The 23,420-nt window shown below is 41.9% G+C and overlaps 1 protein-coding gene across 8 annotated transcripts in view; it reads right to left on the reverse strand.

The window, feature by feature from the left end:
- Positions 1 to 23,420, reverse strand: part of SYNJ1 (synaptojanin 1) — a 74,471-nt gene that overhangs the window by 42,111 nt on the left and 8,940 nt on the right. For all 8 annotated transcript variants that reach the window (XM_077293981.1, XM_077293988.1, XM_077293983.1 and 5 more), the window contains exons 3-11: positions 14,151 to 14,237; positions 12,691 to 12,958; positions 11,654 to 11,879; positions 10,386 to 10,469; positions 9,082 to 9,143; positions 8,382 to 8,478; positions 8,100 to 8,272; positions 6,884 to 6,965; positions 3,743 to 3,895 (exon numbers count right to left, since the gene is read on the reverse strand). In XM_077293981.1, coding sequence (XP_077150096.1) covers positions 3,743 to 3,895; positions 6,884 to 6,965; positions 8,100 to 8,272; positions 8,382 to 8,478; positions 9,082 to 9,143; positions 10,386 to 10,469; positions 11,654 to 11,879; positions 12,691 to 12,958; positions 14,151 to 14,237 — 1,232 coding nt within the window. The remainder of the gene's footprint in view (positions 1 to 3,742; positions 3,896 to 6,883; positions 6,966 to 8,099; positions 8,273 to 8,381; positions 8,479 to 9,081; positions 9,144 to 10,385; positions 10,470 to 11,653; positions 11,880 to 12,690; positions 12,959 to 14,150; positions 14,238 to 23,420) is intronic.

Raw genomic sequence — 23,420 nt, forward strand, 5'->3', positions numbered from 1 at the left:
GTCATAGACATGATGCATAGGCAGAAAGGATAAAAAAAAAAAAAAAAAAAAGAATGTTAATATATGGTAATAGTGAAGACTAGAACGTGCAGGAGAGCTCAACGGAAAGTTAGGATCTCACTGAATGACTGCCGGCACTAAACGGCCACCGAGCAGTAAAAAGTTACCGATTGGCAGATCGAAGGGAGCGATTTGTAATACATCACTCAGTGCACATAGGCTGCCGAGATTTTCGGCAGCGCGAGTACAGTTTACACAGGACAATGTGCTGCCGAGAGACGATCTTCTGCGCTGCACAGAAGATCATTTCACCAATGAGTGAGGGTTTTTTGCTCTTTCATTGGGTGATTGGCAGCCTGTTTACACTGAAATATTAGAATAAAACTCACGATAATCCTTCAAGAATGCTCATTGACAATTATGTTTCAATGTGAATGGAGCCTTAAATTCCTCGAAAGTGAGATAAGCGGCGCTACAGGCATCTACCCTGGCATATCAATTGTGTGTAAATGGTCAAAGCAAGTATATTTTCAGTAATACAGGAGGCATAGACTTATCTTTACGTTGACTCTTCTTGTATGTTGAATTGATAAATGGTTGTTATTTACCTCTTATATCAGCTCTCCTAGTTTATTGTACTGTTATCTCTGCAAAACAGGAACGCAGGGTCACTGAACAATGATATTTGCTGATATGTTCACACATTATACCGGGCCATGGAGTTTCTTGATTTCCTAAGCTTCTCAATATCTCCTTTCTCTGTGCTTGCCTCAGGTGGTGTTAGTTGGCCTAGGAAGCACTGAAGTCACAGCTGCTCTTATCGTGGCGCGTTACCGGAAGGGCGAGCCCTGGTCCGTGCATATTCAGGCCAGCGGACTAGAGCACCCACTGACCCCACCACCACCCTGTGTCTCCACATTTTTAGGGGTGGAGACATGGTGGGGGGGGGGGCAGTCAGTGCTCTAGTCCGCTAGCCTGAAACCGCATGGACCCGGGCTCATCCCACTGAACGCCCACTCTCCTTTTAGAAGGGCATAATACTACTTAGATAACACATTCTGAGGGTAAAATAGTGTGGCAATGTTTTATTGAACCACAAAACAAGTAAATAACACAAAACAGTCCCAGCAAAATACCTAAGCTGGTGCAAAATTACAGAGCCTTAAGTTGACTTGCCGGGATAAAAGTAGCTGTGACTTCAGAGCTTCCAGGGCCAACTAACCCCACTTTTGGCAATCATAGAGATAAGGTATAGATAAGCTTAAGAAGTTGACCGTCCATTGAAATACAAGGCCAGGTCACCGGAGGGTCACAATCTGGCTTCTCCGAAAATCTCCATGGAGCCAGGTGATTAGTGGGTCCTAATCCTGGCTTTCCCAAACATATCTATGGAGCTCAGATGACTACCCCAAACATATCCATGGGTTCAGTGATGGTTAATAGAGCAGATTTGTATTCTTTCAGCCTGGCTGTGGATTTGTAAAAACTCTCTGATTCTCTGGATCTCTTGAGTGTCTTGTTACAGAGGCATATCCCCTTTTTATAGTTCACAACTATTATCCTTCAAGCCACAATCCACAGTTCAAGGGGAAGCGGTGATTAGGTTAACCAGCATTGCTTTATTATTTATAGTTTAACCTTCAATGTCTGCGAGTCAACAAACTGCATGGCCTGGTATAATGTGTAATCAACATATCAGAAAATATTGTTCAGAGACCCTACACCCTGGTTTTGCCAAGATAACAGTACAATAAACTGTATGAGTTCATATAAGAGGTAAATAACCATTCATCAATTTACAAATATCAATTCAACCTACAAGAAAAGACAAAGTAAAGACAGAAGTCTATGCCTCCTGGCCTGCTAAAAATAGACGTCTGGATAATTAAGATAAAGTGCTGCGTCCTCACAGGTACTCTAGAATTGAATGCCTGTAGGGAGTCCGTCACCCCCACAACACAAAGTAAATTAAGCACACTGTCGCACGGGGGGCTTGTAGTAATTGTAGGACTTGGTATGGCCACAAGCTCCGTGCAGTTTTCCCTCCTTCAATTAGCCTGCTCCGCTGCCTCCCTGTATTTTGATAGACAGCACTCATTCTTGGCAAACTAGCCTGCCCAAACACAAACCTCCGGGATGCGCTGCGCACACATTCAACAAGTGGGGATTACAAAAGCAAGAAGTGGAGAGATCCTTTAAGTGGTTAGAAGAGGTGAACTAAACACACCACATGAAAGCTGGTCAGTCTTAAATGGTTTTCCAGGCTTCATTTAAGTTTTGGGAGAATGACTGCAGATTGCCAAATGCTAATGGTGGGTGACGTGCACACACTAAGGATTTCTCTCTATGGTCAAGACACGGCAGGTAAGCAATTTTCACATTGTGGACAGGTGGAGTCTAGCAGCTTTTCCGGATTCTCTCAATGTAATATTGTTATTCTCACAGAAATGACACTAAACAATGCCATATTGAGAGAAGGGGATGAAAGACTAGTCGGCACATCGCATACTCGCAGTCACAAGACGACAGTTCAAGCTGGAAACAGATAGAAATCCTGACAGTGTGCACATTGCAGGCCGGCAGGGTATGGAAATCTGCAGTTATAAAAACTGACTGCAGAAATTTAGATGAAGCCTCTTTAAAGTAAAAACTAGCAAGAAGAGCAAGAAACCCTCCAGAAACGTGCAGACGCGGATGACTAGAATAGAACAGTCTCTTGAGGCCGATGTGACTGATGGAGAAAAGTTCATGGCCTCATCCTGAGCCGAGAACGGCCAGTAACGATGTGTCCGATACGAAGGACAGACCATGCATAAAACATACCGGAGACCGGAAGATCCAGAGGATATTGCTCACAATTTAGGTAAATTATATCACGACAGAGCAATCACTAAAATCTAACAAGTTTCTGACGTTAAAAAGAAAGTTATTGGTCATTTATTAATTTCCTTCTTCATTCTGTTATCTGTGATAATATCCATTACCAAGACCTGAACAAGTTTTAGCAAAATCATGGAAAATCTTTTACATAGAAAATACAGTTTTCCAATTCTTTTAGTTTTTTTGTTTTTTTAAATCCTCAGGGTTTTCAAGGTCTCTGCTTGCTGTTATTCATTAGCTACTGAAGAGGGGTCTCATGTGGGGGACCCTCGTCTGTGAGGAACAGCAAGTAGCAGAACTATATACACACACACACACACACACACACACACACACACACACACACACAACTTGGATATAAGTTTGTGGAAGCAAAGTTGCAAGTGACTTGTGACCTATAATCTAACTTTTTTTCGGAAGGTCGCGCAGCAGTAGGTCCCAACCCAACCCCATCGCCAACATGAGCTGTCTAACAAATGACCCTCATTTTGGGTGATGCCAGTGGAAAATAGAAAGGTCGGATTTTGTCTAGAGGTGCAGTTGCCATAACTGTACAATTTGGCCACATGCAAAGCATAATATGTGCAACATGAGCAAGATCGTGAACACCACGACTACGCTGACGACGAGGCTCTTTCGGAATTCCATAGACAATTGGGTATTTTACAGCTTGAATCTCCAAAACAACAAACACAAGCATCACAGGAATACAAGCCAGCTACATTCTACAAATCCATCTGGACCTGCAGCACCATGCCACCTGCCCTCGTGAATCGCAGCCAATTAAACATTTGCGGCTCCTAGCAGACGCAAAACGGGGACAATTTATCAGATTCCCCCAACGCCTCCTTATGTACCTCACCTTAGCTTTTCCCTCCAGAGCTCCAGTGCCGGCGTAGATTTTACTGATGGAGTCTCCGTTTATGGACCACATGGAGCGGAAAACTTCCTGGAAGCGGGTCACCAGCTGCGGCTTCTCTGCCAGGCCGAGGATTTCCAGCTGTTTTAACAGCATCTGAGAATAAGGAGAATTAATTAATCATTTAGCAGTTTTGGAAATTAAAGACTTGACAGAGGAGTGGTTCCAAAAATGTAAAGGGTTGCATTCATTAAGGAAAAAGGTACATTCAATTAGTTCATTTTTCATGAATAGTTCAGCATGCATTCCGCACCCAGATCCACAAGAAAAACTGACTTAAGAGCCTCCCACTGCTCGCAAGGGGAAATCCGCATTGCCAAACAGAATTTCCTGCAGCAATTTGGAAAACCGCTTCATTAAGTGTCAGTGAGCAGCACGCAAATAAGCGTCAGTGACTAGTCATGACATGCTCGTGACCACGTTGCACCTCAAAACTTCCATCCTGCGGACAGCTACACTCGAGGGAAAAATGTACAAAAAGGAAAAAAGTGGCAGCAAAATTTGCACAGGTATCCCCATTCACTTTTATGGGAGTCACAGAAACCATAAATATACATACATATGCTGCCACCTCTCCAATAATTATCTGCATGGAAGTGGCATCCAGCTCCGAGGGAAAAGATAGATCCCAGCTTTCTATTATGTTTTAAGGGGTAACATTTCTCCTTGTGGAGAGTGACAAGCCTGGCATGTCAAGAGTTAGGACACGTATAAGCCATGCATGCTCCTCTGGGAAACTAAATATGCAAATTGCCTCTTCAGAGAAGAGGAGGACTAAAACTCTAGCACCGCCTATCGGAAGCAGAGATCCTTAAAGTCAATATCGACTCTTTAACGAGCCTTCCAATATGACTTGGGATAAAAGCCAAACCAGAATCTCAATTTTAAGACATGGTGTTTTGGGGTGTTGCCCCTCATCAGTGTAAAGTATGAGATTTGATGTGGCTAAGTGAAGAGACAATTTGCATGTTTAATTTCCTTGGCTTGTCACTCTCCACAAGGAGAAACGTTACCCCGTAGACCCCAGTCGAGAGCTGCTCAAATAGTCAAATCAGATCTCATACTTTGCACTGATGAGGGGCAACATCCCAAAACACTTGTCGCTTCCTCTCTGAAGAGAGCAATTTTCATACTAGAAAGCTGAAACACGACTTCACTGTCTCCCTGGACTTCAATAATCATCTATAACCCGATTCCCCAGAGTGCTGGCGTCCTCTTGTTTTGACCAACATGGTTTTAAAGAAAAAAAAAAAAAGTTGATAGATCAGGAACCCGGGACCAAAAGTGGAAGCAGTGGCTCATAAGTGGATAAAAAAGCTGATTTATCCAATACAAGATATAGCTCAGCATATCTTATGTTTGCTTGTACTAATGATTTATGCAACTTTTGATGAAATTACAGTGTCGATTTAAGATCATACTATATATATTCCTCTCTACGAGATGGTGCCGGGTCCATAACACACGACACATGGAAGACGCAGAACCCATTCAGGACAAATAAAAAAAGAGCCCATCTCATGATGATCATTAGATCGGGATTAATGGTTGCTTTGGCTTCGTACACTGAAGGTAATGGCTTTACAGTAGCGATATTTTACAACCTGCAGCTGCGTTAGACACCGGACGCTGGCTGTAAATCATCCTCTAATCCAAGTTCTATTAAATCAAAGTCTAATTCAGTTGCGTCTTTCCTACACTATACACTATATATATGTTCAGTGGATTCCTTTTAATGCCCCACTGTCTTGTTACTGTACTTAATGCTGATGTCCTGGAAAACATTCCTGCAGATCGCTGACTGACCGTCGGGCAGGACGAGGACTGGAAAGATTACACTGGTTGTAAGGTCACAGTCAGAGATTTTCCTGTAGGTCCGACTTGAATCACAGCGACAACTAGATTTAATTTTGTATTAATCAGAGATATGCGCGAATAGGTCAAAAGTTTTATATATTTGGAGAAAATGTCATCTTCCTCCCCTTTTGCTTCATTTAGGCTCTCAGTATATATTCAAAAACTTTTACTGTTATGAAAAAGAAGGACTTCAGGAAATAGAGAGAGAGGAAAGGTAGAAATGCTGCTGAAGTTGCTCTACCTCAGCCTGTGCGGTGACAGGGGCGGGAGTCAATTAGTCAGATCTATTCTGAATGCGGCATCCAGGGTCATATTTCTCTCCAGCTGCTATACCAATGCCTCCTCTCTTTGCCAGTCCTTGCACTGGTTTCCCATCCAATACAGAATACAATATATATTTATCAGACTCACCCACAAAGCTCTCCATAGCGCTGCACCGCCTTACATCTCCTCCCTCAGCTCTGTCTACTAACCTTACTCTTCCCTGTCCAGCTGCTACACCGATGCCTCCACCCTTCAGCCACTTCACTGGTTGTCCATCCAACACAGAATACAATATATATTTATCAGACTCTCCCACAAAGCTCTCCATAGTGCTGCACCGCCTTACATCTCTTCCCTCAGTTCTGTCTACCAACTTAACTTTACTCTGCACCATTCTGCACTACCTTACTCTTCCCTGTCCAGCTGCTACACCGATGCCTCCACCCTTCAGCGATTTCACTGGTTACCCATCCAATACAGAATACAATATAAATTTATCAGACTCACCCACAAAGCTCTTCATAGTGCTGCACCGTCTTACATCTCTTCCCTCAGCTCTGTCTACAAACCCAACTTTACTGTGCACCATTCTGCACTGCCTTACATCTCCTCCCTCATTTGTCTACCACCGTATCCGCTACTCACAATTATTCTTGTGCTGCACCAATTCTCTGGAATGCACTACCCCAGATAATCAGATGAATTAACAAAATACACATCCATTTAGGCAGGCCCTTCACATTTGATAAAGTGACTCTTGCTCTTAAAAGCACCATTATTTCTCAGAACTTCATCTCACTCCCCCTTCACACACTACTTCCCCACACTCTTTACATTATGCCACCCTGGCTGGCTATATCATGTTGCTTATCAGATCAATCACTATGTCTTCTCCCACCTCAGGCAATCGCACCTCAGCATCTGGAGTAACCTGAGCCAAGTGAAGTGTGACGTTCTCCTCACCTCAAGTCCCAGGAAAGCCTGGACGCTGTTTGTCCTGTCCAGACAGTCCAAGCAGTTGGTCCTTATGCTGCCGCTCTGTGCTCTATGACAAAAAGCAGAAACACAGATGTCATTGGAATGGATCATACTGGAGTCCGCAGACACGAAGCACCGGAGAACCTGTGGAAGTGTAACTCCAGTATGGCCATAAATACAAGAAAAAAAAATGATGTCAGGGAGGCGCTTGCTCTAGAGGGAGAGTCTTTAACCTATGGCTCTCCAGCTGTTGCAAAACTATGACTTTCAGCATGCTTGCGACAGTAAGGGCATGTCAGGAGTTTTAGTTTTGCAATAGCTGGAGAGCCAAGGATTGGAGACAATTACTCGTTCATGTGAAGGAAAAATATAGTGTGGGGGTGCAGCACACCAGTGACTAAAGGTACCGTCACACTAAACGATATCGCTAGCGAACCGTGACGTTGCAGCGTCCTGGCTAGCGATATCGTTGAGTGTGACAGGCAGCAGCGATCAGGATCCTGCTGTGATATCGCTGGTCGTTTAGGAAAGTCCAGAACTTTATTTGGTCGTCAGATCGGCGTGTATCGTTGTGTTTGACAGCAAAAGCAATGATACCAGCGATGTTTTACAATGGTAACCAGGGTAAATATCGGGTTACTAAGCGCAGGGCCGCGCTTAGTAACCCGATGTTTACCCTGGTTACCATCGTAAAAGTAAAAAAAACAAAGTGCATACTCACCTTCGTGTCCCCCGGCGTCCGCTTCCTGCACTGACTGAGCGCCGGCCGTAAAGTGAAAGCACAGCATAGCGGTGACGTCACCGCTCTGCTGTTAGGGCCGGCGCTCAGTCAGTGCAGGGAAGCGGACGCGAAGGTGAGTATGTACTGTTTGTTTTTTTTACATTTTACGCTGGTAACCAGGGTAAACATCGGGTTACTAAGCGCGGCCCTGCGCTTAGCAACCCGATGTTTACCCTGGTTACCCGGGGACCTCGGCATCGTTGGTCGCTGGAGAGCGGTCTGTGTGACAGCTCTCCAGCGACCACACAGCGACGCTGCAGCGATCGGCATCGTTGTCGCTATCGCTGCAGCGTCGCTTAGTGTGAAGGTACCTTAAGGCTCTTGCTGCTAGAATCGCTGGGGGTCCACAGCCTTCGACCCCCAAAGATCCTAGCAACATGCCATTAAAAATATCTTATTTACAAGTAGAAAAACACAGACCTGTGAACTCCATCTTTATCCATGGAAAAGAACCCGCAGTCCTCCAAGAAACTGAGTACTTTGGGCTTCAGAACACTGAGGAGTTTCTCAGCTTTGCCACCTCTAACCATCTGATGGTAGTCGAAATTCACCATTAAGATATCAGACACATGTTCTGATGCCTTCAAATGACTCTGAGGAAAAGACAGAAAGTGTGCCAAGTATTAAAATCACATTCACAATGTTAAAGAGATGACCCAGGCTCAACAGCAAGAATATACCTCGGGTGTGTTAGCCCCGTACCTGAAAGGCTTTGCTAAGCATTGCTTCTCCTTCCTTGGACCCAAGAAGATTGACAACCACTTGTCTTCCATAAAGTCTCTTCAGTGTCTGGAAATGCCTGAAATGAAGACAATGTCAAACTTAGAGGAGTGCTTCCCAATACAGAGAAAACCCTGCTGAACACAGATTTTGGTGGCATCACTCGACCATCTATTGTGTATGGGGGGGGGGTGTATCTCGGACTCCTTCGTTATAGCAGATACTGGGGAAATTTAAAAAATAAAAATCGTGAAGTTGGCTTTACACCTCCAATGTGCATTTTATCCTTTCCTCCAAATGCCAAAAAATAAAACGTGTACATACATTTGCACATCTATATTTAGGTGAAGCTTTTTTGCAAGAAAATGGATTGTCCATGCAACTGTATGGTATATTGCATGGGGGCCAAAATTCGGTGGCTTTGAGAAACAGCACAGACCAACAATGTATTAGTGTAGGAAATCTATCAGCGAAGATTAACTGAAGCAGTCTGTTTTCTTCTGCTCCTGGATGTAAACAATACCATTCACTGACAGCAAACCGATCTTGAAAATGGTGAATGAAATAATGCAGACAGTGGCTTGTAGCCCAGGTTCATACATCCTTTAGAATAAATATAAAACAATACAATGAAAGAAAGTGGCCGAAGTAAGGTAATAGACCCCAAAATGATTGCACCTACCTGTCAAATGCTGGTGCGTTGGCCTCAAACCCTCTGGACATCCTCACCCGGTGAGACCCAACCTTCCAGAAAAGGATTATTAGAATAAGTTTCATTAGTCCAGGTATAGAGACTTCATACAAAATCTTATTTATCAACAACCATGTGATAAAAGGTCCCTGTGTATCATGCAGCCCAGGTAAAGGAGGTGGAGGACATAGCTGCTTCTACAGGGTTAATCTGCAAGAAGAGGACGTAACTGCTTCTAAAAAGAGTCAATCTGCAAAAGCAGGAAATGATTACCTGTAGGAATATACACACAGAACTAACAAAAACCACAATGAAGGGCAAGCGGTGACCGGATATACCTCAAGTCATATTTCTAGCCTTCTCCTGCTGCTCTATAATACACAGGAATCCATCTTACAATACAATGCTTCTTATATAATACTGTTAAGCCTCCATACACGTTAGACTAATGTCAGCCGAAATTGACAGGTATGGCCAACAGTCTAATGTGTATGGGAGCCTAGGACAATTTAACGTCGGGCAACATATCGATCTGACATGTCCAGTTTTGGACTGCCGAGGATACCGTCTTCCAGAGATATGCCACCACCATGGTGACGGCTCTCTCTCAGAGTATACAGAAGCACTGTGTGTGGTAGAGTCGGCTGAGATGGCTGGTAGCCAAATGAGGTGTATGGCCAACTTTAAAACTTCTTACATTTATCTGATAATCTATAATGCTTGATAAAATAGGTCTTGCAAAGATTCACATTGCAGATGTGCAGACATGCTGGCAAATAAGTTGATGGTACTCCAAGAGACCGTGACTTTTTCAACAATGATTCTTGCTTATATACTGAAATATACTAAGGCATGTGTATCACTTGATAACCATGCCCAAGGTTTGTAAAAGTGACCCTTAGACTTCGTAATGAGCAATCTGGATTGTTGGTGAGCTGGATCATTTGGAGAAGATTGGGCTACTCTAACATTACTATCCAGCATAAACTGAGACCGCAGCACAGATCTCCGCTGTGTTTACATGCTGTATACTTCCTGTCTACCCCAAAAAACACAGTGAAATCTCCCAGGTCAGAAGCAGGAAGTCTCACGTAGTTGTCAATAGGTAGACAGCAGAGATTACCAAATTAGGATTATTTATTTATTTTTCCCAATAATAAAGAGATTATGAAAAATAAAATTATTTTATAGATGTGTACGAAGTTTCAGATGGACGTTAAAGGTCCTCATTAAAGAATATTGGAAGACTAGTACTCTGCTGTATGCAGAAACTCACAGATTTTAAAAAAACTCACCTGCAAACCTGGCTGCTCCCAAAACAGTGGGACGGACCCTCGTATTTGTATAAATGACGACACACAGTCATCGAGGTATATTACCTGTAGAAGAACAAGACGCCCGTCAGTGCGATCACCAACACTAGAATATAACTACCTACTGACAGCGCTCCTCCAGCAATGAAATGTATATAATGGGTAATGAGAAGGGGTGCGGGGGCTGGACAGACCGTACTAATAGGCAAGAGACATCACAAATCAGCAAGTATTGAATAACCATAAACATCCCAGTAAATCAGCAGGAGCTCCTGACATGCCTTGAGCAACCCAGAGAAATGGGGACCGTAAGCAATGGGGAAGGAAAAGTGGCTGTGATTTTCTTGGAAGGAATCCATGACTAAATGACCCTTATGGCATGGCGCATTGTCCTCCTGCCATAGTCTTCATAGCTGCCATGAATGGAAGAACGTGGTCAGCCACAGTGGTCATGTAAACCTCCAATCCAGATGTCCATCCATTCATTCCTGAAACAATTTCTCCATCTCCTCCAGCCACAATTGCTGACACCTAACAGGAAGGGTTCATCCATTAATGCTGCTTGTGCCAAGCTCTGACCCGCTCGTTAGCATGGCGTTCTTTGGTAACTTCAGTTCTTGCTATACGTTGGTTACAGAAAGGCTCGTCATCCGTTGTGTAGCCCAGTTGTGTGTTCTATATCAGGTTGATTCTTCACTTCCTCCTCGGATCCCTTTCATCGACAAGATATTTACATCTAGTGAAAGGGGATCCTGTGGACATATCTTCCATATAGTCTTCACAAAGAAAACATTGGCCCCAATTACTCTAGAACCAAGCTAAAATCCGTCATATACAATAAAGTAAATAGGATTAATATACCATAATACATCGATTCAATGTTTGCGTATGCCTTAGCGCCCATACGGTGTCAAAGGTGAGTTTGCACTGGCATTTTGGTTTTGCATCAATAATACGTACGGACTGATGTTTGAGGGTTACGTGTACGAAGCCTATATAGAAACCCCCTCATGTGCCACCATATAGTACCCTTACTTCTAGAGGAGAATATCTCCAGAATACAGCAGATGATAAAATAGGGAACTTTTCATTCTTTTCTTGTGGATAAGTGATGATATAACATTGGTGCAGCAGATTTTAATGGCGGTCCTATTCGGGTACAGTGGAGTTGAGCCATAATACAGTAGGTTACAAATGGAGCTCTGCTTCATCTATGCCGTATGGATTCGGATATCCAAGATCAGACTCACCTGCTCCGTTTCAACAAAATTTGCCACTTGGCCGTTGTCATTTGTGCCGCGTACATTAAACCTGGTCCCGGCTCGCTCACAGCTGAGCCGGGAAATGATGCAAGCCTTGGCCTGCTTGTGAGCGGCATAAATAGTCCTAATCTCGACTCCCCCGCACATGAGACGCAGCAGCCAGTCATCGCAATTCACCCCGTAGTGCTTCAGGTGGAGGTGCAGGGACTGGTTCCTGGTGAAGAAGGAAACAAATAGTGATCGGTTATAACAGTATCATCCAGCACGCAAGGAAAAAGAAAAAAAACCAAAAACTTTCTTTACTGAAAATCCTTTGAAGATGTCTCAAGAATGTCTCTTTTTCTCCTTTACTTGTGAGACAGCAAGATATTAATTTACAGCAGAAGCTAAATCCAGGCCCTGGGCAGGAACTACGGAGAGTAACCTGCCCCCGCTCACATCCTCGGGCTCCACTGGGAATAGTTAGTAATATAGGAGGACTCATCCTCATATCCAGTGGCTGCAATAAACTGGTTAAACTGGTGGGAAATCCACCTGCTGCCCTTAAGTAAGCAAGAAAAGAAAAATCTAGATTTTCTTTCTGTATCGAAATCCCCTGAATACAGCAGTGTGGCTTATTGGTGACCCCAGGACCCTCCAGCCCACCCAGGTGCATGCTTCATTCCTGTATGATCACTTGGGGTCTGGCTGCTGAGAACCCTTCCAATCCTGAGAGCAGGGGTCCTAAAGTCCTGGGGTAAATGAAGTAATAGTGAGCATGCACGACCTTCACTTCTATACAACGTGACCAGAGCAGTGGTCACACATGCTCATTACTGCTCCATTCACACAGGGAATTATGGGACCCCAATTCTCATGATGACCGTCAGAAACCAGACCCCCGCAATCACATACTTATATCACCCATCTACAGGATAGGTAATTGTTTAATAAACACATAATTCCTTAACAGTTCTCTTGATGTGCTGTAAAACGTGAGGGTCCCACCAGTGCACACCCTCCCACCTATATAAAGACAGACCCACCAGAAGAAGCGGTTGTCCGTTCTTTGCTCCTGTGTACTCCGGTGAGCATTGAGGCTAAGGTCCATGCTGACGCCAGAGGACGACCACGCAAAGTAGAAACTGCCTGAGTTTAGGACCTTTCGGACTTCTGATATTCGGTCTTCATCTGTTGGGTCCATTCTTAATGTGATGAACTCAGTGGAGGTGACACGGAACACCTCCGAGTCCTGAATCTTTCCTACAGACATGCACCCGGTGACCACCACCACGTAATAAGACATGGTCTCCCCTGAAAGTGACAAGAAGGACTCGTTAGTAACACGTACTGATGTCGCTATAACTTTAGGACTAATAAGTTTCCTGCTGGGGGCATCACTCACCAAACTACAAGTCTACTCCATTCTGAAGCTGCAGGCCAGAAGAGGACTCGTGGGGCAGTGTATCCCACCCTCTGTGGCCTAGGGAATCCTTTTGGATCAGGTTCTATTTAAGCAGCACTTCAAAGGTTAGACAGAGGGAGTGGGCTCTCTGTCATTAAATCAGCACCCAGGGGTATAACAAAATATTTACATTCCAATATATTTCTATATTTTACAATTTACTTTCACTAATATAATGTAGTGAACGTTAATAGTAAAAAAAAACCAAATTATATATATATTATTTTATTATATGTATATATTTATATATTATAATATACGTGGTGACACGTTTCAGATGTACTATCCTTTCTCAAGAGAATATATATATATATATATATATATATATATATATATATATATATATATATATATATATATATATATATATATATATATATATATATTCTATGAATTTTTAAAATCAATTAATCCCTAGGGTAAGTGCTGTGAAGAAAAAACAAAATCAGCCCAAAATGGTATCAATCACTGCAATAGCTACAGCTCGCCAAGCATAAAACGAGCCCCTCATACATAAACAGAAAATTTACAAATTTTTTTTTTTTTTTTTTTTAAATATAAACAAAAGTTAAAAATTGTTGTAATCTAAAATATTTAAAAACTATACACTTTTTAGCTATGGCAGCAATTGTACCAATTTGTAGAATCATGCAACCTGGTCATTTTTACTGCACAAAGAATGCCATCAAAATGAAACAAGAAACAAACGGCAACAAATATTACCGTAAATCTTTTTTTTTTAATCCCCACCATTTTCTCCCCACTCTGGATTTTTTTAGCCCATTTTTCCAGTAAATTAAGTAGTAAAATGAGTGATATCTTTCAAAACTACTACTCGTCCTGGAAAAAAAACAAACAAACAAAAAACCCCACAATCCTTCATAAGGCTAGGGGGATGGAAAAATAAAGTTATGACGCTTAGAAAAAAAAAAAACGAAAATTGTGGAGTGGTTAATACGGCACTGATACAGAGAGAGGCCTAGCTTTATAATAGATGTGGGCCAGAATTAAAGTGATCAAGCCAAGTCCAGTGTCTCTTACCGAGATTTAACCGAAGAACTCCCAGGAGGCCGTACGCATCCATGACTTTACTGTACGAGCTCTTAATGGCTTCCTTTTCTGCAGAGGCTGCAAAAGTTAAGAATAGAAAATCACAGGAGTTAACAACCGGCAATGTGTAAAGGAAACCAATAATCTGCTACCGTAGGTTTACAGAATACGTAGGTTTACAGAATACGTCAGGGAATCGCTTGAATAGCAATTCCACGCGACAACGCTTTCATTGCAGCCATAACACACCCACAGAGCCAAATACAATCTCCTGTATATACATCGCCCTCTACATCCAGAGCTGCGGGATCACAACATAAACCCAATGGACGGCTCTTACGTAAATACAGATTTTGTGATTTTACACTAAAAATTACTTACCAGCATCAAAAGACTTCTGTTATCAGAGCAGACACAACACATGGATTTTCCAGGAACATCACTCTGGTGCGATCAATCTGGACTATTACAAATATGCAATGTGACCGCTACAACACTTCTAGTAAGACACTGTAAGCTACCAGCACTATGTGTACCGTGCCATACATTACTTGCCAGTGACCAGTGTGATTATCTGCAGTTGTACAATTTCTTGCACAATACTCTAACCAGCCAATTTAAAGTGTTATAAGAACCTCGGCGCTGAAGAGGACTGAGAAGTTTGCTCAAGAGTCAATACGTTTATTTTGATCCGGCATAAGAAGCAGAACAGATATCGCCTGGCGCTACTCCAGCATAGAGGTCCTTGAGAAAAGACCACTATTTCGGTCAAAATGTTGGACGATATCTATTTTCCTTATGTCAGACCAAAATAAACTTCCGGTGCGGAGGCTGTTCTTCTATATGATAGGACTACTGTCTATTCCTCAAACATGGATTCTCTACAGCAGTGCTGCCGACCTTGTACACATCTATGGTATAGAGGGAGACATGGTTCAGTTGTGAAAGTCATCACACAGTGCCTTGTAAAATAGCAGCCCCCAATAATACAGACCACCGTCCAACCCCATCTGTCACGCTGCATCCACTCGTCGCCCCCTCTGTACTCAGGATGGATTAGATGCTTATTAAGACAGTAAAAATGGTGAACTCCTTCATAATCCTGACAGAAGAAACATTAGGAGGCTGCAAGTGAAATACCTGTAATGTGGCATCGGTGACAAAAACTACTATATGAAGAGTGACAACATTAACAGAAACAACACTTGAAACACATCACTCTGTAATGACTATAATATACGAGTTTCACTTTTTGTATTGAAGAAATGAAATAAATTAACTTTTTGATAATATTCTAATTTTGTGAGAATAACTTGTATATAGATATATATTCAACACACGGATGAAGAAAGAAAGAACAATTGGAGATGCATCTATTGGTGGACAATGTCAGCGAGTGAATAGTCCCATAGACTATAATAGTGTTCTGTCCATAAAAAAAACGTTGACTAGAACATGTACAAGAAAATCAAATCTGTGAAAAGGGACTGAGGCCGTACACACTAATCTGTAATCATCAGGAAGATATATTCCACTCCCTCACATAACACCACTTAGACATATAGTAGTGGCATATGTCACCTTAGGCTCCCATGTTAATTAAACCCACGGGAGAAAAAAAAAAAAATCCTCCATGAAAGGTTTACATTGCATACCACATATGAAATCTTTGTGTAGAATAGCAGATTGTATCCGATGTACAAAATGGGTATGTGCTATATATCAGCATGGGAGAATGAGTAAGGCTAGATTGACGCATGTGTACATCTCTAGGTGTATATTTAAAAAAAACAAAAACAACAACACCTATGTACACGTCTGCTGTACGTTAAACTGAATTTTGACATATACGCCATCTATATTTTTCTTTTTTATCCTTTTTCTTCAGCTAGCTTTTACTAGCGCCGACAGGAAAACGTTTCAGCCATATTGAAATATATTCCTGTAAGTTTTAATACATCCCCCATTGAAGGTAATGGGGAAAAAAAAGTTTAAAAAAAAAATTATAAAATGTATATTAAATTTGCAGACTTGTTTTTGTATGTCAAAAAAAAAAAAAAAAATTATGACTAACGTAGTGAAACGATTATTTTGGTTACTACGTCTTGTGAGTTTCAGTTTAAGATACGTTGCAGCTTACGATTGATTAAATGTTCTTTTATTCTGCAATTCAGACATTTTTCAGCAGAAACTAATGCAAAAAATATCAGCCTAACTTTAGAAACATATTGTATCCTGTGTTTTCCATTGCAAAAGCCAAGTGCACCCTATAAACACAGTTTGAATGCACCCCAGTGAACGTGATAGCAGCGAATATCAGGGCTAATTTTTATATCGTGTTGCTGAATTTTTTTTTTTTCTTCATTGTTGGCCTCATGCACATCACATAAATGGAGTTAACACTTCTGCATGCCTCCTGCGAGAATTTGGCAGGCGCTCCCGTCAGCGGTGAGGAAGGTGTCACGTAACGCGGGAAGCCTAAATACATTATCTATTGGCGGGATTGTATTACACATTGGAGCTTCTCACAACTAAATCCAGGTTACTACACCAAGGTCAGAGATCACTGTACTTGACAGGACAACATGGAGGCACACACAGACGATAGGACACATCCGCTCTGACGTCTAGAAGACATTGCAGTAACACAATAGTCGTTCTGTAACTGCAGAATTACAACTCCATTAGGACATGCTGGGAGTGGTAGTTTTGCAATTGACGCTGTCCTGAACCTTGGCCGTCGCTACTTAAAATCTGAAAGGCTTCGCCGAGTTGTGCTAGGCCGCAGCTGAGGCCTGTGCTGCCACGGCAACCGAGCAGTAATGTCCTGAGCCACAGCGAGTGTGTATAGGAAATACTGGTGACCACAAGGACGAGATTCATCAAAAATGGCACCGGAGAAACATGCTGGTGACACAACTACTCCCATCGGGGGGACGCCTTCATTTTCAAAAAGATCTTTAACCCCGTACGCCGGGTCAATTTTTGTTTTGGTGCCTTCAATTATTCCTCCCCTTTTCCCCAATGCCTTCATGTTTTGTTTTTTTTTCCTATAGACATGGACATATTCTTTTTGGGGGTTTTTTGCGGGATAAGTTGTAGTTTTCAGTGACAATTTACTTTTCCGCATAATGTACTGAAAAAACGGGAAAAAAATTACAAGTGATGTGAAATTGCGGATGAATTACGGTCACCGAAGTAACAGAATTAACAAAAAAAAAGTAATTTTGAAGGATAATAATAATATTATTATTATTATTAATATTATTATTATTATTATTAACAACATTATTTTATATTCCAGTAGATCTGACTAACGGTTAAGACAAAACCAAATGTATAATAACCAAAACTTCTATTTCTTACATTAATATTTTAAAATTAGTACAGGGCAGACATAAATATCACTATACTAATATTAAAAAATAAATAAAAATGTTATTATTTTTTATTTTCTTTGACAGTTTTCCACAAAACCTGCAGTGTGTGAATCCTTCCCTGCACCGGGCTGACATGTTGGGTATTTGGCACAGATTTTCTCCATTTAAAATCTGCCGCATTTTACATTATATTAAAGTGGATAAGATTTAACTCTCATACACATTCTGCAATTTTTTAATTTATTCGTCATTTATTTTATTTTTTTGTGGGGTGAGGAACCGGAGCGGAAATTACATTGTGGTCCTTAACTCCACAGCATGACAATATCTGATCCGAAAATGCCCCTTTTCTGGTATGACTCTTACCAATTCATTTCAATGGGGACCATAAACCTGCAGATTAAAACTCTGGCCTGGTATTTTTTGGGGGGTGCATTTTGGTAGTTTAAGGAAAAAAAAAAAACATATAAATACATACAGGTGAAAAAAATGGTGCAGATTTTAAATGAAAAAACACTGTGGATTTTAGTTTAGAGATCTGCACCAAATATGCGACATGTGAACCCAGGCTATAGTTTTATCTGGCTCGTGTAAATTTACACGTCCAGACTGGTGACAAGTCAAGAAGGCAAAAAGTTGACGTGTCCTTGAGTACGAGGTGCGGCACCGAATAAATAATCCAGGACATGAGGCGAGATGCATGGCTGTGTCAATGGCAGCTATGTAATACATAAAGCATTCATGAGATTTATGGAGAACCTCTGAAGAAAACCCTCATCTTTGCTTGCCAATCAGAATCTCCCTGCATAGTGTTTTGGACATTAAGGAATTGCTATTTATGCAATTATCTACCATATATGTATTTCAATTACTAGTGCTTGCTGTCAGTGAATGGAAAACCCTTTACAGATCAGCAAGTCACGACTGCCATAGGGAGATGCATCTGCTGGGAGAACGTACCGCAAGTTTTCCAGTGAACGATGGTTTATAATATAGCAGCACGGTCAGGGCATGCTGGTAGTTGTGGTTCATGCACAATGTTGTGCTCAGCACTATATAGAGGGGGGATATGCCCGCAGTATCTGTCTGGTGAGGACAAGAGTGCATGACGCAGAGACTGGCAGCGACTGTGTGCAGGCGGGTGATCAGCAGACAGCGCAGCTCGCTGGGTGGGCATACCCCGCCTGCCATCGCTACTTCTCTGCCATCTGGTCCTGTACCGCGATCTGCGATTCTGAGCAGATATCATGTATACGGGCGGCTCCATGACGCAGGACAAGCCGGTCTGCAATGTCTACATTACAAAGATCCACTGTAATCTCCTCGGTGCCAGACATCGGCCCAATAGTCACATTACTGGCTACAGGTATTATAGTACAGTAGGTGCACAGTGGGGGTTTATTATATAATAGTCATGATAATAAGGTGTAATTGCCCAAGTAGACACCCCAGCTATGTGACAGTATTACAGTGCACAGGCCTGTTGAGTGCTTTATGGAGTATCTTTAAAGGGGTCCTGTCATTTACCATGAATCCATTTTTTTTTTTTTTTTTTTTAATCTGGGGTAAATGCAGCTGTTCTGAATCCGGCGATGTTTTTCCTCTGTTCCTGCGCTTTTCTGTTCCTGACATATGGCCCCCTATTCGCTGTATATAAAGCTAGCCAACTAGGCGTGTGGACGTCAAGATGACAGCACAGAATAACACCCACTTGGCAAAAAACAGCAACAAAAAATAAATTTATATACAGGGAAGAGGGGGAGGGGGGTGGGGGTGGGGGTCGAGTACCGTGTATCAAGATGGGAGAGCAGGGTGGATAAAAATCAATGTTTTTTAAAAAAAATCAAAAAAATCGGATTTTTTTGATTTAAATCGGATTTTTTTCAATAAACTGCTTTTTGAGGAAAATATTTTACCATCCAAAGGTTCTTCCATCATGAGATAAAGCTGAGTTGTTTAACTCAGTAGAATAAAGGCTGTATATGTGTAACATTCACAATGCCATGCTCTTCCAGAGGTTTCTGTAGGATTAGTGGGCAGTTTCTCTCCTATATTATCACAGACGCTCGCTTTACTTACGCAGTTCTCAAAACTGAATTTGACTCCGCAGAGGTCCCAGCCTCTTCTTCATGGCAAAAATGTTACAACATGAACAGAGTTGAGAAAAAGACCTTAATCCTATTGTTCTACAAACCTATGAATACAGAATCAACCCCTTCAGTGCCAAGTCCAAGAAGTTAGACAATATGTTTCTGATTGTTTGGAGTGGAATAGATCTGCACAACACAAGAAGAATGTGAATCTAAGTGTTTTGAGGAGGAAGGGCAAGCAGACAAAAAAATGAAAGTGAAACTTTGAGCACAATACTGCAGCATAGCCACAGACAGACAAGTCTGGATCTGTTTGTGTGTACGATCTGAGGTTTATTACATTCTTTCCTTATAATGGCAGCAGGCCGTAAAGGAGACCCAGTTTGGGAATATTTTAATGAAGCTCCTTCGCCTATCGGTAAGGCAGGCATGCGTGCAAAATGCAAACGATGCAACAAAGAGATGCAAGGCCTGGTGGCGTGAATGAGGCAACATCATGAGAAGTGCGGTGATGAAGATGACCAAAGAAACACTTCACTATCAACATCTTCATTTCCCTTCTGGTTGCAGTTTTCATAATGTGATTTCAAACGGCAAACAAGTCCTTGGATATCCTTTTGACAGTATTTGCACTTTGCTCTTGCACCTTTCTTTCCAAGATCTGCTGCTGGCATCTCAACAAAATTAACCCAAATAGGGTCTCTCTTACGACCTGCCATGGCTCACACAGATCACTTATGAAGTTTGATTGTTACTACAGCCAAGTACTGCTGACTATCCAACAAGTTTGGGCATGTCAACTGAATGGAAAAAGAAACTAAACCAAAAGTGAAACCAAGCTAGAAGTGTGGAATTAAAGGGGCAGTATGAACAAAATGTGGAGGCTATTAATAGTTTATACAATTAAGACATGCTGCTTTTAAACACCTACCTATTGCCATATAGTAAAACAAAAAAGATTTTTACTTACTTTGGGGTCCCCCCCTCACCCTGGCGTTAGATCGTTGCCCCTAGTTTCGTCCGTGTAACTATGGGCGCACATGCGCACTGCTCTCACTTCTCATTTTAATCGTGATTTATATTAAAAAAAAACCTTTTGATTTAAATCAGTGATTTAAATCATGATTAAAATCATGATTTAAATCGATCCGATTTAAATAGAAAAAAATCTTTTGATTTAAATTGTGATTTAAATCATGATTTAAATCGGCGTGATTTAAATCAATCCACCCTGTGGGAGAGGAGCAAAAAAAGACAAGAAAAACATCACCGGATTCTGGAGAACAGTGACATTTACACCAGGTATAAATAAAATTAAAAAAAAATGTATAGCAAGTGACTGGTCCTTTTTAAGGCTGTTTTTCGGGCCCATAGGCACCCAATGTGCTCTTATATAGTGCCTGTGTGAAGACATCATATTTTTAACTGAAAATATTGGGACAGTAGCATTAACCCCTTAGTGACGGAGCCAAATTTTTGAAATCTGACCAGTGTCACTTTATGTGGTAATAACTCTGGAATGCTTCAACAAATCCCAGTGATTTTGAGATTGTTTTTTCATGATACATTATACTTTATGATAATGTTAAATTTAGGTCGATATGTTTTATGTTTATTTATAAAAAATATCAGAAATTTAAGAAAAATGTTAAAAAATTAGCAATTTTCACACTTTGAATGATTATCTCTTTAATCCAGAAAGTCATAACACACAAAAACATTAACAAAATAACATTTCCCACATGTCGGCTTTACATCAGCACCATTTGTAAAATGTTCTTTTATTTTGTTAGCATTTTGGGAGTTTTAAAAATGTAGCAGTAGTTTTTCATTTTTTCAAGGAAATTTGCAAAAATTTACTTTCTTAGGGACGTATCCTTGTTTGAAATGACTTTAGGGGTCCCATATATTGGGAAACCCCAAGAATTATACCATTTTAAAAACAGCACCCCCTGACATATTGAAAACTGCAGTCAGGTAGTTTATTAACCCTACAGATGCTTTTCAGGAATTAATGCAAAGTGGCATGACAGAAATGAAAATATGTATTTTTACCACCTAAACACTGCTAACTTCTGAATAGGTTACAACAGCCGTCAGACTCTAAGGCCGCTATTTGGTCATGAATTTCCATGGCAAACATCAGGGCCACACAATCATGATCTGAGGGCACCAATTTGGATAAAGAGGGATCCCCCACGCTCTGTTAACCATTTATAATGATGTAGTCACTATTGACAGCAGAATATAAGGTGTTAAACAGATATGGAGGGTGCAAACACTGATTGTGGCTGATACAGCAAGTTGTCAGCTATAGTGTACAGCCGACAGCTGATGGATTGTCACCTGTGTGGGGAGGCTATTCTCTAATATCTCAGGTCAGTTAAAAGACGTATTGGCGGTCATTAAGGGGTTAAATAAAAAAATAAAATTAAATAAACGCTGGCATCCATGCCTTACAGCCCATATACATAGGGACCAGATTTTAAGACTGCCGGTGCCAGGGTTGCGGACTCGCGCCGACTCCACAGCAGCCCCCCCCACGGACTCCACAGCAGCCTAAACCCCCCCACCCTCAACTCCACAGCAAGACTCCACAGCAGCCCCCGACTCCTCAGTAGCCCCCCCGCTCCACAGTGTCTGTACATAAAGTGCACCACAGATTCATCTCAATTAAAAGCCTCAGATCTGAACAGACATTTATAGGACATTTCATAACTTTCCCAAATATTTATGAAAACATTTACAGCACATCCTGCACTGAACTACTGCATCCCATGTATTAGATATGTTAGGAGTCATAGCCGGTCCATTTTATACCGACTCCACCAAAATGAACACAGACTCCACAGCCCTGGTTGGTGCATTCGCTGGAGTATGATACACCCAATTTATTAATAGGTACACGTCAATTAATTAATCGGGAGGATCTACTGAGTGTGCGGCTCCATGGCAGGAATGCTACGAGCCTCGGGGATACATCTTGTGCATCCTTACACTGCCTGTATACTGGACAGGGTTAATACGCCCATTATTTCTAGGAGATAACACAATGGATGGAACATCATGAGAGCCGGGGTCCTTTGTTCTCCATTCATTATGAATATGGCTAAACGCTGTACTCTGCCATCTTTTAATTCCAACAGGGGACACAGGGGCCTCGTTCTAGTGATTGATGGGGTCTCCAGAAATCAGCACCTTGGCGCCTCTCCTGAGGACGTAGTTGTCAGACAGCCCATTCAACCTGTTACCGTTTCCTTATGGAATGGAGTGGGTGAGAGGTTACAGGGCGAGCTCAGGAGCCAGTGCCCCTTGATACGGAGCAGGTGCAGACTGCCGCCGGCAGCAGCGATCAGAGGTAGCGCAGATTGATGCTGTTTGACTAAATAATGCCTCTGTCAATCACTGATAGCGACATTTAAGTGGCTCAATGTCAGCAACCAAACAATCTCAGATACAAGTGTAAGGTGGCATGGTGGCTCAGTGGTTAGCACTGTATGATGGCTCAGTGGTTAGCACTGCAGCACTGGAGTCCTGGGTTCAAATCCCACCAAGGACAACATCTGCAAAGAGTTTGTATGGATTTCCTCCGGGTTCTCCGATTTCCTCCACAGACATAGTGATTGGAGCTCACAATCTGGATTCCCTATGGGGAGAAGGTCATCGTCTGTGAGGGGCTGTGGATTTAATGAGGGGATGTGGATTTCATGCTATGTAAGGCTACATTCACACACTGCTTTTTTTTCTGCAGCCAAAACCTTATCTTTACCTTGGCAGTAAAAAACAAAACA

This window comes from Ranitomeya variabilis, chromosome 3, assembly GCF_051348905.1.
Source record: "Ranitomeya variabilis isolate aRanVar5 chromosome 3, aRanVar5.hap1, whole genome shotgun sequence".
In the NCBI taxonomy this organism is placed as follows: domain Eukaryota; kingdom Metazoa; phylum Chordata; class Amphibia; order Anura; family Dendrobatidae; genus Ranitomeya; species Ranitomeya variabilis.